General features: G+C 36.6%; 1 protein-coding gene across 6 annotated transcripts in view; it reads left to right on the forward strand.

The window, feature by feature from the left end:
- CUL2 (cullin 2) overlaps positions 1–12167 on the forward strand; it is a 46074-nt gene that overhangs the window by 13443 nt on the left and 20464 nt on the right. For 4 of the 6 annotated variants that reach the window (XM_086741968.1, XM_086741966.1, XM_086741967.1 and 1 more), the window contains exons 5-9: positions 321–426; positions 5232–5314; positions 8124–8210; positions 11166–11262; positions 11356–11466. In XM_086741968.1, coding sequence (XP_086598094.1) covers positions 321–426; positions 5232–5314; positions 8124–8210; positions 11166–11262; positions 11356–11466 — 484 coding nt within the window. Of the gene's footprint in view, positions 1–320; positions 427–5231; positions 5315–8123; positions 8211–8283; positions 9824–11165; positions 11263–11355; positions 11467–12167 lie in introns of those variants that run through there. The other 2 variants (XM_086741970.1, XM_086741971.1) reach the window with 2 other exon arrangements.

Consider the following 12167-nt stretch of genomic DNA (forward strand, 5'->3'; position numbering starts at 1 on the left):
GAAAATACGTTTTACTTAAAAATATCTGATACTTAGGAATGTTTTTCTGTCAGGTATGGGTAATATGGCAGTGTATGGTGCACACCAAGGGAATGCTGACAGTGACTTATCAGGCTAGTGTTTGATATCTCAATTACTAACGTTGTACTGTTAATATGATGTAAGGTATTTTAAATTGAAGTAATTTATATTTTAAGAATTTCCTACAGATAGCAATTACATTGGTTAAAAGAGATTACATTTTGTGATGTGGAAGACATTCCACAATTGCAAATTTATCACTTTTGTATGTTTTGATGAGAATATCTTTTTTTCTATAGGTACCTCAACACACAGTTTATTAAGAAGAACAAACTGACTGAAGCTGATCTTCAGTATGGTTATGGAGGGGTGGATATGAATGAACCATTGATGGAAATAGGAGAGGTAGGTATCTCTGAAAGTGGAAGTGGATATAAACTGTATTCAGGAGCGCTACAAGTTCAGCTTTGCCCTTTTACATCTTGACTTTTCTGTGTCACAGAATCTGAACAGTTAAATACAGTAGATGATGTAAGCACTGAACCCTTTTAAAATAAGATTACAATTGTGATATATAAAAATATAATGACCTGGAGGGGCAGAGCAAATCTGAAAGCTATTGGAGAACTTCGACTTAAAATGTGATAAGACATGCCACTTTGCAAAAAAACGTTTGGTTTGTTAAGTGACACTACTATCTAGGAAATATTTTGAAGCAGCAGTACTTTTGTTCTTGGAAGCCCTTGAAATATTACTTTTAGGCTTCTATTTGTTGATGTTAAAGTATAACAGCTTTTTTTGAGATTACGCTTCTGCAGTACTGTACATCTTATTTTCTAATACAAGCTGTTTTGCACTTCTATTTTAGCAGCTCGGATAGAGATTTCAGAAAGAAAAAGTAGGTATATTAAAGCATAATGTAGGGAGGGCTTATCTTTAAAAAACCCCCACAATTTGGGACAAGCACAGGGGTCTTGACACTGTTACTAACGTAAATTGGAGAGGCTGAGAAAAAACTTTAAATACCTACAAAATGAAAACAGTTTCAGCAGTAGGATTAAGTTCTGAGATACCACCCTGTGCACTTCAGCTATGTGGAAGTCAAGTATACGTCGTTGCTGTCACTTCATGGCTAGTATTACTATGAAATGTAAGAAAGTAAAATGAAAATACAATTTTACAGTAAAATTATATCAAATTTTTCAAAACAAAATGTTTCAGTATGTCTCTAACAAGATTTTGGAACACCTTTTCAGTCTGAATCAGAGCAAAACCACAATCCTGAATACAATTAAGTAGAAACTTTTCTTTTGAATGCTTGTCTGTGTATCTGTTTGCTTTGTGTTTGTATGTATACGCACTGCTATCTGGAGAATTAATTTTATTCTGTCATTATCTGTAGTAGTGAATTGGTTTTTTTTCCTTTCCTCTCTACGTTTGCAATTTTTTTCCTCTAAAAGGGAAGTGAAAACTTCTCTTTTGGTTTGGAAAGTAGAGAAAAATACCTTTTTTTTTTTTTTTTTTTTTTCCTTAATGTCAGAACATCACTTGTCAGTGACTGCTATTGAAGCTCTTTGATTTCATTGTTTTAAGTAGGAGATCTCTGCTGCCTTTAGTTAAGAGTAAGGAGAGATTGTAATACATGAAGAAGCATCTTCTGTGCTTCTGACCCAGCTACACAGTTGATGAAGATGACACTGCCAGTTGAAATTACTAATCCTCTGAAAGGTTAGGAGTGAGCTGGAAAAAACACCAGAAACATGATATACTTGAAGTCAAGGCAGTTCAGGAAAGGAAATTCTTCTCTTGTCTACCAAGCTGTCTCCAAGCCTTGCTAATCAGTGGCATCTGTAAAGGCATATCAGAGCTTGGAAGTGCATACTGCTGCACCGTTTGTGTTATCTTCAAAATAGCATAAATCTTGTTCCTTATTTCCTCAGACTGAGATTTAGCCTATTCTGTTCCTGTGATTGTCAGAGGTAGTCCTTAGCTCTGTGTGAATGGCTGTTAGTTCAGCTGCATTGGGGCTGGGAATAGGTCTGGCCTTGTTCTTGGGGCTGGGTGATGCTGGAGTGTTAATGAATTCTCCCCATGTTTCACTGTGCTGCTCCGTTCTGAGGTATCACCAAAAGGGTGGCAGTGGTAACTTTTGTCCATAGCTTTCTTCCCTAGGATATGTTTACTAAAGACAAACAAACAGCAGACCTGAGAATTCAGCTTTTTTTGAGTATTCAATTTTCCTCATGTTTGTGGAATTGTAAGTGGGGTGGAAGGACAATGACGGACACTTTTCTTCAAGCTTCCCAGCAACTGCTCCAAGGATGATACATCTCTAGCTCATCGTTTGGGCAGGTTATGGGGAGGGTCAAGATTATTAAGCTGTAGCTAGCAGTCTTTGGGTTTTGATGAAGATGTTCAAATGAGAATGTCTAGAATTGTACTAATGTGTTTTTCATTATCTCACTCCTCAAGACTCCTTCCATTTCTCTTTACCAAATACTGTCTTTGTAATCTATAGTAGCGGGAGGTAAATTTTGGATCTTGAGGCAGTAGAGATAATGTCTGTTCATTACTGGTGTAGGATTAGGTTTAAGGCAGTTAGTCCTTTGCCTTGAAAAGAATGGAGACTTTAGTCCTACGCTCAAGTAGTTTAATGCATTAAATTGCAGCACTAGTTTTTGGTTAATTAATTGCCCAAGAAATAAAAGTAGTTCACATTTCTTGACCTACAAGGCACTTGTCAGGTTTATCAAGTCTTTTTTTTTTTTTTTTTTTTTAAAGAATTTTCTTTTTCATTATGGTTGCTGTTTAGGATTCTCTCTTTTATTCTTTGGATTGCACTGTGGGCTTTGACAAAAGTCTTTCAGTTGTTGATCGCTTTAGAATTGAAGGAATTATCATTTATCCCCTTTTAGAAGATTAAGATGAGTAAGCAAACATGCTTATTTTATATATAGTTCTCTTCAGTCTCAACATGAAGTTACAGAAATAATGTCCAGTATTCGTAGAAACAGAGCTGTACTCTCTAGGTACTCTTATTTCTGTCTCAGTGTTGCTCCTGTATGCTAATGAAACTTTAGGAGCTTTTCAGTAATCTTAAACGAGTATATGCTTGCTTAGTTCTTCTGCAGTGTGTAACAGTAGGTACAAGGGAGAGACCTGAGGTGCGTATGTGGTGTATATGGGTGTAGCTTCAAACAGTTATCATCCTGCTAAGTGTTCCAGACATTCAGTAATTGTTGTACTAGGAAAAATACTGGATGAGATCAGTTGATTAAAGTAGTCTGTTGGTGCTTGCAAGAGATGCTTTTTTTTTCTTCCCTGTCTGTATGTTATGAATGCATGGGGAAGGATACTGTTTTTCTGAGTAGACTTCTTGAGTTTTCAGTGACTCTGTGAGCACCCTGAGCTAGAAGGTAGTCAAGGTGTGCCTTCTGTTTTTTCCCCATCACCATCATGGGGCCACAGATTCTGGGAAGCTGAGGAAACTCCCATGTTCTGTACTATCAGTCTAGGTGGAGAAGTAAGATCGGTCCCTCTATTCAATGAGAAGAAAAGTGTCTTGAACTAATACATCAAGTTGCTGGATTGACCTGTCTAGCTTACTTGACAAGAAAATTCCAACAAGCAACTTGAAGCTGTTTCAGATTGGTAGATCTTATGTGGGAGGGACTGTACTAGAGGCCACATTTCGGAGACCAAATTGCAGTGGTTTAGAGTTACCTGAAGTCACCTCTTTCACCTCATAGTCACAAAACATGTCAGTTGGTGTTTTGTTTGGTTTTTTTTCCCCTCCGGAACTAGGTTCTTTCAGCATTATTTGCTGGTTGAGTTCCTGGTGTCTTAGGGAAACTGTTTAGCTCTTCTAACTCTTCTACTACTGCTCTTCACAAGGCAAGATGGTGAAAATAATTCCTAAGACAACTTTTCATTTCAAAACATTTTCTTTTAATTTATAAGCAAACCTTTACCTCTTCTTTAACATGCAGTTAGGTCAACTTTACCTTCCAGACTTCTATACCCTGTATTACAGCACAGGTGCTGCATAGCTGTGACACAGCAAGTTCATTTGTCTGCTTGTTGAAAGGAAGATCTATCTCACAAAGTGGGTCAGATTGGATACATAGTAGATAGCTAGGTGCTTACTTTCAGTTAAGACATACCTGATCGATATTTTAATTTTTACAGCTAGGGACCTGTTAGTTGTGTCAGAGCTTTCTTAGCAGCAATATTCTCTCTGTCCTCAATAATTTTGATCATTGCAGTTTTTTTTCCAGTCTGTTACTCACTGGTAGTTGTTCTTAGTGATCTCAGATGTGTGTATTTCCCCCTCATATAAGGGATCACATTATCCACTTTGGGCTTTAAATCTGATTTTAACTTAAGTATAAAATCTCCTTTGAATGATTGTAGTTGTTTTTAAAAATTACATATTTTGGTAGCAACTACTTCTCCCATAAGAGTTTGAGATACTATTCCAGTCCATTTGACAGATCCCTCTAATGATTTATTAGGAATAGGGTAAAAACCTATCCCTAATATGAAGGTGATTTAAATTCCATTTAAGTAAAATATTACCTTGCTAGTGACTTTGCTAGCATCTTGGTTTAGAGATGCTCTCTATGTTGGATGTAAAGGTTCTGTGTCTTTGACCTCTGACCAAGAAACATTCCCTTTTGTCACCTGAGGCTTATTTTGCTGTCATTTTTAGAAATACTGATGTCTGCACACATTCAAACACTTCAGGTAGAAAGGCATGTTACTGTGCAGATGTTCTGTTTAGATGTATACTCAAAACCTGCCTTTGTAATTGATTTACTTAGGATCCTTATATGCATTTGAAAATCCTTGGTAGAGTGAAACCAAGGAATAATTCAGTCCTATTGGATGTGTAGGAAAAACGCAGACTGGGAAGCATGCATTGAGCCACCGCTTGACTAGAAATTCTGTCTGACACTGCTAGTGCACAGATCTGTGTGATCTTCATCCAAATGCAGTCAGATGTTCTAGAAGAAAAATTCTAAAATAATGTATTACTATATTGACAAATTGGGAGGGGGAGGCAAACAAAATAATTTAAAAAGGGGAAAGAAGAGAGTATCTAACAATTTCATTTTTAAAATCCTGAATGGGGAATTGTGTAATCTTTGGTATTTTTAGAGGTTTTTTGGTATTTTTTATTGATGTAAACTTATGTTGTGTCCTGACAGCTAGCTCTTGATATGTGGAGAAAATTAATGATTGAGCCACTGCAGGCCATCCTTATTCGGATGCTCCTCCGAGAAATAAAAAAGTGAGTGCTTGATTATGTTTTGCTTTTACACAGTGTGGGGTTATTGCACTTTTTCACTTTGAAAAGTCTGGGAATTGTGACCAAATTATTTTAGGTGGTTTTTTTTAAGGTAGCTTCTTTCCTGATGATGATGTTCTATCAATTTTTCTCATTGTAGCTGCATCTTTGTGGTTTGCATGTGTAGAAGAAAAGAAAAAAAGGAAAAAAAAAAAAAGAGAAAAGTTATCTCACTGTAACCTGGGGGTAGCAATCTTTTCTGTTTCAGTAGCTCTTCTCAACAGGATTGGAGGAGTAGAGTAATTCTCCAGATCCCATAGGGTGCCTTTTGCCTTTTTCTCCACCTGATATTGGCTGCTTATGGCTTCTGTGCTGTCAGTAAGCTTAAGGACCAGGACTTACGCAAAGATTTACTGAAGCCGTAAAAGCTATGTTGCTTTGCATGGGCCCCAAAACGATTCTCGCTTATCTGCCAGGAAGACTAAGCTGGATTTCTATTGTTCAGCTAAGTGACTTCACTTAATGTTCTTGGTGCTTTATTTGAATTAAATGGAAATAATTAGTTTTTTGCACTTTGAGGGAATTTATTATTTTATTTCAGAATACCTTTGTTACTCTTAAACAAAGACCCTGGTAGCTACAGAGCTTGAGGCTTTTAAAATTTTGATATAAAACTTTTATACTATTTAACTCCTAAAGGATCTTTTTATTTATTAATAAACAGAAATTTTGAAATATGCTGCAGACCTTGTGTGTAGTTGTAAGTTCCATCAGTTTCTACACTTTTACTACTGTTTAGGGTAGCTCTGGATTTGCCTAATGACTGGGTATTTTTGTTTGTTTGGGTTTTTTTTAAGTGATTGAGTGCCTGACTTAGGTGAGCAGGCTAGTGTAGGTAAACTGAGAGAGTGAGGTAATTTGGCTGATTGAGGTTCCTTGGATGCGCACTTGGTCAGAAAATAAGCTATAAGGCCTTAAAAAACAGATTTAAATACGATAATTTTATTTTTCCTTTCTGAATTAAATTTTTGACAATTAAGTAACCAACATGGTGTCTGTCTCAGATGGTATTTGTGAAGCCAGGAAGTATTTATTTGCTTTCAGTTTTTGAACCATGCTTCCATTGTAACCAGTGCTAATACTGCATTATCCATATGTTTACTACAACAATTTGTTTTTACTAAATGAAGATTCCCTAACTCATGATGAAGAAAATTCTACTTTGTTACATCAAGCACAGTGACATTGAAGTTTTTTTTTTTTAGTCAATCTGTATGTTTCACTGGTGGGTGGGAGTGGAAATCTGTGTTAAAACCTTTTTCAACAGACATCTGATGCCTCTTAAAAGTGATAGTATGTATTTACCTTGAGGTTGACTGCAGACATCCCAAGGGTATTTAGGTCAAGACTGTCACTGGCTCTGTGGGGCGTTAGATCTTGAGACTGTAACCAGTTGATGTTATTTGTTATTAAAACGTTTGGAAAGTTTTAAATAAAACTTGAGTCATTGTTTCTAATGGTTGAATCTGGATTTTTTTTTTTTTCCCCCTCCATTATTAAGGATTTTTCTGTGTCATCTCAAAGAAGTTAATGCAACTCTGTTTCTCAAAATACACATCTAACAATTCATATTAAGTTTGTTCTAGCCGCTTTGTGATCCGCATATCATGTAATGAGCTATGTAAGAGAGAAGTTCTTATTGTAACTGTTCTTCCTGGGATCATGAAATGTAAGGCTTGCTGTGGATATTCTGAGGATGACCTTTGCATGTACCTGTAGGCATGTTGCTGTTCTTAGCTGTGATTCCAGTGATCAATACAGTTCGTGAGAGGCAATTTTAAAGACTTTGCTGCAAACAACCACAAAATGTCTTTTAGCCTTGAGTTCAGCAATTCAGGGATTAAATAAGATCTTTGAAGAAATGGATATCAGTAAGTTACATCTAGCACAGGTGCAAGAATATGCATGGGAAGATTGTTACTTTAAAAAATTAATAAAATTACTAATACACATATATACTTGGAAACGTCTCAGATGCTTTCTTAAGTGTAGTATTTAAGTGTGTGCATGATTCAACTTACTGAAATGTTTTACAAAAACATTAAAATTTAAATAGATGAGATAGTTGAACTTCTTATAACCAGAAGATTTTGCATTGTGTACAACAATAAGTGGAGTTGATAACCAATGTTGTAGTCAGCTGATTGCATATAAAAGTAAGTTTATTACTATACTGGAAAAGACAGGGGGAGCAGAGCCACAAATTCTGCTTTCTTATCAATGTATTTAACTGCCATTTTAAAAAGACTACTGACTAAAATCTTGAAGCACATCGACTTTTTAGAAGCTATAAACTTATGCAATAGTCTATACGTTAAAATTAACAATAAACTTTTTTGGTATATGAAAATAAAGAAATACAAGTAGTGACTTGTGATTCAGCTGAACAAGATGGTTAAACTTACCCATGAGTTTCCTGATGCCAAAAAGGAGCAGGCTGTGCTCTACTTTTCTTATGTTGAATTTGGTGCTCGTCTACTTCCTTCGTGAAGAAACTCAATGGCTAATATGACAGAAAACCATCTTGGCTAATATTTCTCCAGATTGGCATCATGAGTCAGCTCACCAAAGAATTAAATAAGTGCCAAAGCAATGTAACAGAGAGACAGAGGCCTGTGACTGAGCAAAAGGGAGCAGGATTAGCCCCCTTAAACTGCAGGGAATTGTGAAATCTCTTAAGCCTGTCTTGTCTGACTGCGCTCCTCTTAATATAGGTTCTGAATATAACACACTTTCTTCCCCCTCCCTCTAGCCCAAGCACTCCTCCTACAAGGCAAGCTGAATATCAACTTACGCATTTTTGTTTCAACACAACAGGAAGCCGACAAGATCTCAAATTGTGAGAAAATTCATCTATGAAATTCTTAAACAGAAATAATTTGGAAATTATTCAGGTGCTATCTCAAATGACAGTGTGATTAGTACAGACTAACCAGAAGAGGCTTCTCTACTAAAGATAACTAACACTTTCTAACTAACTGAACCTATTACTGTCTAAGCTGATACATTAGTTATACCATTTGTTTGAAAGGAAAGCTATTGGAAGTTGTTAACTTCTTAAAAAGTGTACAAAACACTCTTCTACTTCACAGCAAATTCTATAGTTAATTGACCTTGATAGGCCATTGGTCTGACACAGCAGAGCACTTCTTTTGAAGGATGGAATCTTCTTCTAATGAATAGAGTATTTATTATTGTACCTTAATTTTTAAAGATGTTCCGTGAGGCTGTAGTACTTACACTTCCGCTGTTAGCTTTAGCCTTAAGATAGGAACAAGACAAAGTTAACAAAACAGCACAACTTCCTTGAGCTTGTGTTTTCTAGCTTTCTCCATTGCTTTTGAAAAATGAAAATCCTCATCATCTGAATTAGTGGAACTCGTTTCTAGCGCTTTATCTTTTTGTCCACATTCCCCACCAAACATCATCATTCCCTTCTATCCTCCCAAGATGTTCTGTGACATCCCTCCTTCAAACTGTGCAGCAGCTGCTCTCTAGCTGTATGCATCGTATTGCTTGCTGACTACTGCCAAGAGGGAAAAACACACTTAACAGACTTCTATCTTGCTGGAGTCACCAATTGAGCTTATTTTAGTGTGGCAGATGTTATTACTGCTAGCACTGTCATGAAAATCATCCTTGAAACTTCTGTCAAATTTCATTGAAACTAGCCATTTTCATTACACGTTCTTGGGAGCCGAGAGCCATAGGTGTAAATAAAAACCTGGAGATGCTGCCAAAGCAGGCAAGGCCAGTTCTATGCTGTCTTCATTTTCGTCTATCGTCTTCATGCTGTCTGACCTCTGCTTCAAAGGCTCGTCTCCTCCCTTGCAGCTCTGCCATGGAGTGTCTGCCTCCTGTACTTTTACAGTTTGTTCCTAATGATACATTGACCTTAAAATCCCCTGGGCCTGACCTTTGCTGCCCTGTCTCCTCTCGCATCTGCGTGGGCTTAAGGTCTGTGAAGTGGCCTGTGAACAAAGCAGAGGGGAGCTGGGTCTTCACCTATTGTTACAGTAATGCTGCTTGTGTTTGTGTCATCAGTATCTTTTCGGGTCTAGAACCCTCCATGCTATTGGTGGACTGGACTGGGCTGTCTCTTGACAGTCCTGCTTTGTGATATGCTTAACTGTTATTTACATAGCTTCCTGCACTCCATGACATGGTGCTGCAGTCACAGGCTGCGTGCATCCTGCAGCTTACTATGCTCCTGGGCCTCTCCAGGATGGAGTTGGGTCCAGGCCCTAGCCTAATGTTACATTTCTTCCCTTCTCTGACATGCTACTGCCTCAGCCCTCAGATAACCAGACTCAGCAGAGGAATGTTGGATTACATGTACCCAAATACAGATTTATTCTGTTGGTTCAGCTGCGAGAACCAGAGGAAACCTCCCTGCCCCACTGGGGAAAGAGCGTCCCTGCTGGAGCAGTTACCCGTTGGGTCATCTTATTTGTAAGGGGTGACCAAGCTGTATAAACCATATAGTGACTGCTTGTAATCTGTTAGAGAGAGAGTTTTTTCCACTCGTTATGAGCTTTTCAGATCTTGGGACGTAGTATTTAAAAGCAATACACATAATTAACAGTGTTGTGAACATATGGATATGGTCTGGCATGTGTAATGCGATGACTGCTGGTGTGGGTGTCCTGGTAAACCTCCGTGGCTCATGGGCATCCTCTGGAGTTTTTATCAATTCCAAACCACAATGAATTAATTTAGCAAAATTATTTCTCCCCATTCCACCCCAGCCTAGATGGATATATGTTAATGTTTGAGTTTGAAATATTTTTGCTGGCTTTACTTTTTTTTTTTCCTTTTTTATTTTTTTTTTTTAAATCACTCATGTAAATGACTCCCATACCAACATAAATTTTTAACAGAAACCTCATTTTGTCTTTTTTTGTGCACTCTGGGTAAAGTAAAAGTTCTTACTCTATGTACATGTATATATGTGCACATATGTATTTAAAAAAGGAAAACCTTTGAAATTACAACTGCTGATGGTTAAATGTAAATATACTTTTGTAAATCACATTTTAGTCCTATTTAACACCTTAGGAGTTAAAGCATATTTTTTGCTTCTTTGTATGTGAAAGGTGGTCTTTTGCTGCTCTGAGTGTGGGTCTGTTATTTCCAGTCTTTGCAAAGGAGTGAACACTGATGTTTTTAGCATGCGAAACACTTGTTTTAATTACTTTTGTTTTCAACTGAATGGCACTAAAAGTATTTCCTTCGCTTGAGCTCACTCATTTGAAGCTACGAACTTGACTGGAAAATGTAATGTTTTCCTTTTCCAATGTATGATTAAAAATTGTGACGACGCACCAAGTATGTTATTTGTTCCACTTGACAAGTACATGTTGAATAGTAGATACTCAGAAAAGAAAATAGGTTACCTCTTGGTGTGATGCTGGCAAAAATGATTTTATTTTTGGCAGCAGTGTGAAGGTAGTCTGTTTAATAAAGACTACAAATACAAGATGAAACTTATTGTAACTTTTTAAATGCTTACTTGGAGTATGTAATTTGGAATACTTATATCCTTAGCAAACACTTGGAAATTTCATGACCTGCAAATGCTTTTGAACAGTTTATGAATTGCTATCTCAATAATTTAAATGTGTAAGAGAGAAATAAGAGTGCATTTTTTATTTTAAGTGTAATCTTCAGTTTTGCCAATTTAAGGAGAGGAATTTACTGGAAAATGTTTTCATCCAATTTTATTTCATTCGACTATCAGATGAGTTACACTAGATACCTCCATTCTCATGAATGTTTGCTTTGCCTGTTTCAGTGATCGTTGTGGAGAAGACCCAAACCAGAAAGTAATCCATGGGGTTATAAACTCCTTTGTTCATGTTGAACAGTATAAGAAAAAATTCCCCCTAAAGGTAGATACGCATTTCTGATATATGTTTTTAATTTTGAATGTTAATCTAGTACGTGCATTCTTTGTCCTTTAAAAAAAAAATTGTCCCTTTTAGTTTTATCAGGAAATTTTTGAGTGTCCTTTTCTGAATGAAACAGGGGAGTATTATAAACAAGAAGCTTCAAATTTATTGCAAGAGTCAAATTGCTCACAATACATGGAGAAGGTAAGAGATTGTTCTGTATGCATGCAATAAGTAAAATCTATTATTATTAATTTACTGGTGATACATCTTTTCCCGTACAGTTCTTTGTGGTAGGCTTTCATAGAGTTTAAATTGTGCTTTTTGGTGTCATGGTTAATCGGAATATAAACTACAAGTCCATCCTATGGATGGACTGTCAGCTTCAAAATATTTCATAATAAATGATAAATCCATCACTTGAAAAGTAAAAGTATTTTTAAAAGACAAAAAGCAAAACATGAATCAGGTTGATCAGTATTGCTTCTTCATTTCCTTGTTTTCCTTCTTTTTGTAGTAGTGTAAAATGAGAGATTTAGCAATATAATGGTTAGAGAAGTCTCTATCTAGAGTTGTCACACTGCATTGTTAAAAATTACATATGCTGAGGTGGATTTTCTTTTTTTTTTTGCTTTGTGCTGTCTGAAGTCAGCTTGTGGTTAAATTACTTGTAATTCTTATACCTTACTTGAAAAAACAAAGATTAATACAAGACTGGGAATCAGTCCTTGGTGCTATACTGTCCACTCTAACAAGACAGAAGAGTTGAGGAGAAGCCTGTGAGATTGCTTTAAACCATAAAGAGCGTAAGCTAATGGTTGTACACCTGAGGTGAAATTCAGGGACAGGCTCAGACTTCAATTAAACCAAAAGAAATGCAGATTAGTTTTGTCTGTCTATCTGCA

The sequence above is a fragment of the Chlamydotis macqueenii genome, chromosome 2 (genome assembly GCF_036417535.1).
Source record: "Chlamydotis macqueenii isolate bChlMac1 chromosome 2, bChlMac1.mat, whole genome shotgun sequence".
Taxonomy (NCBI): domain Eukaryota; kingdom Metazoa; phylum Chordata; class Aves; order Otidiformes; family Otididae; genus Chlamydotis; species Chlamydotis macqueenii.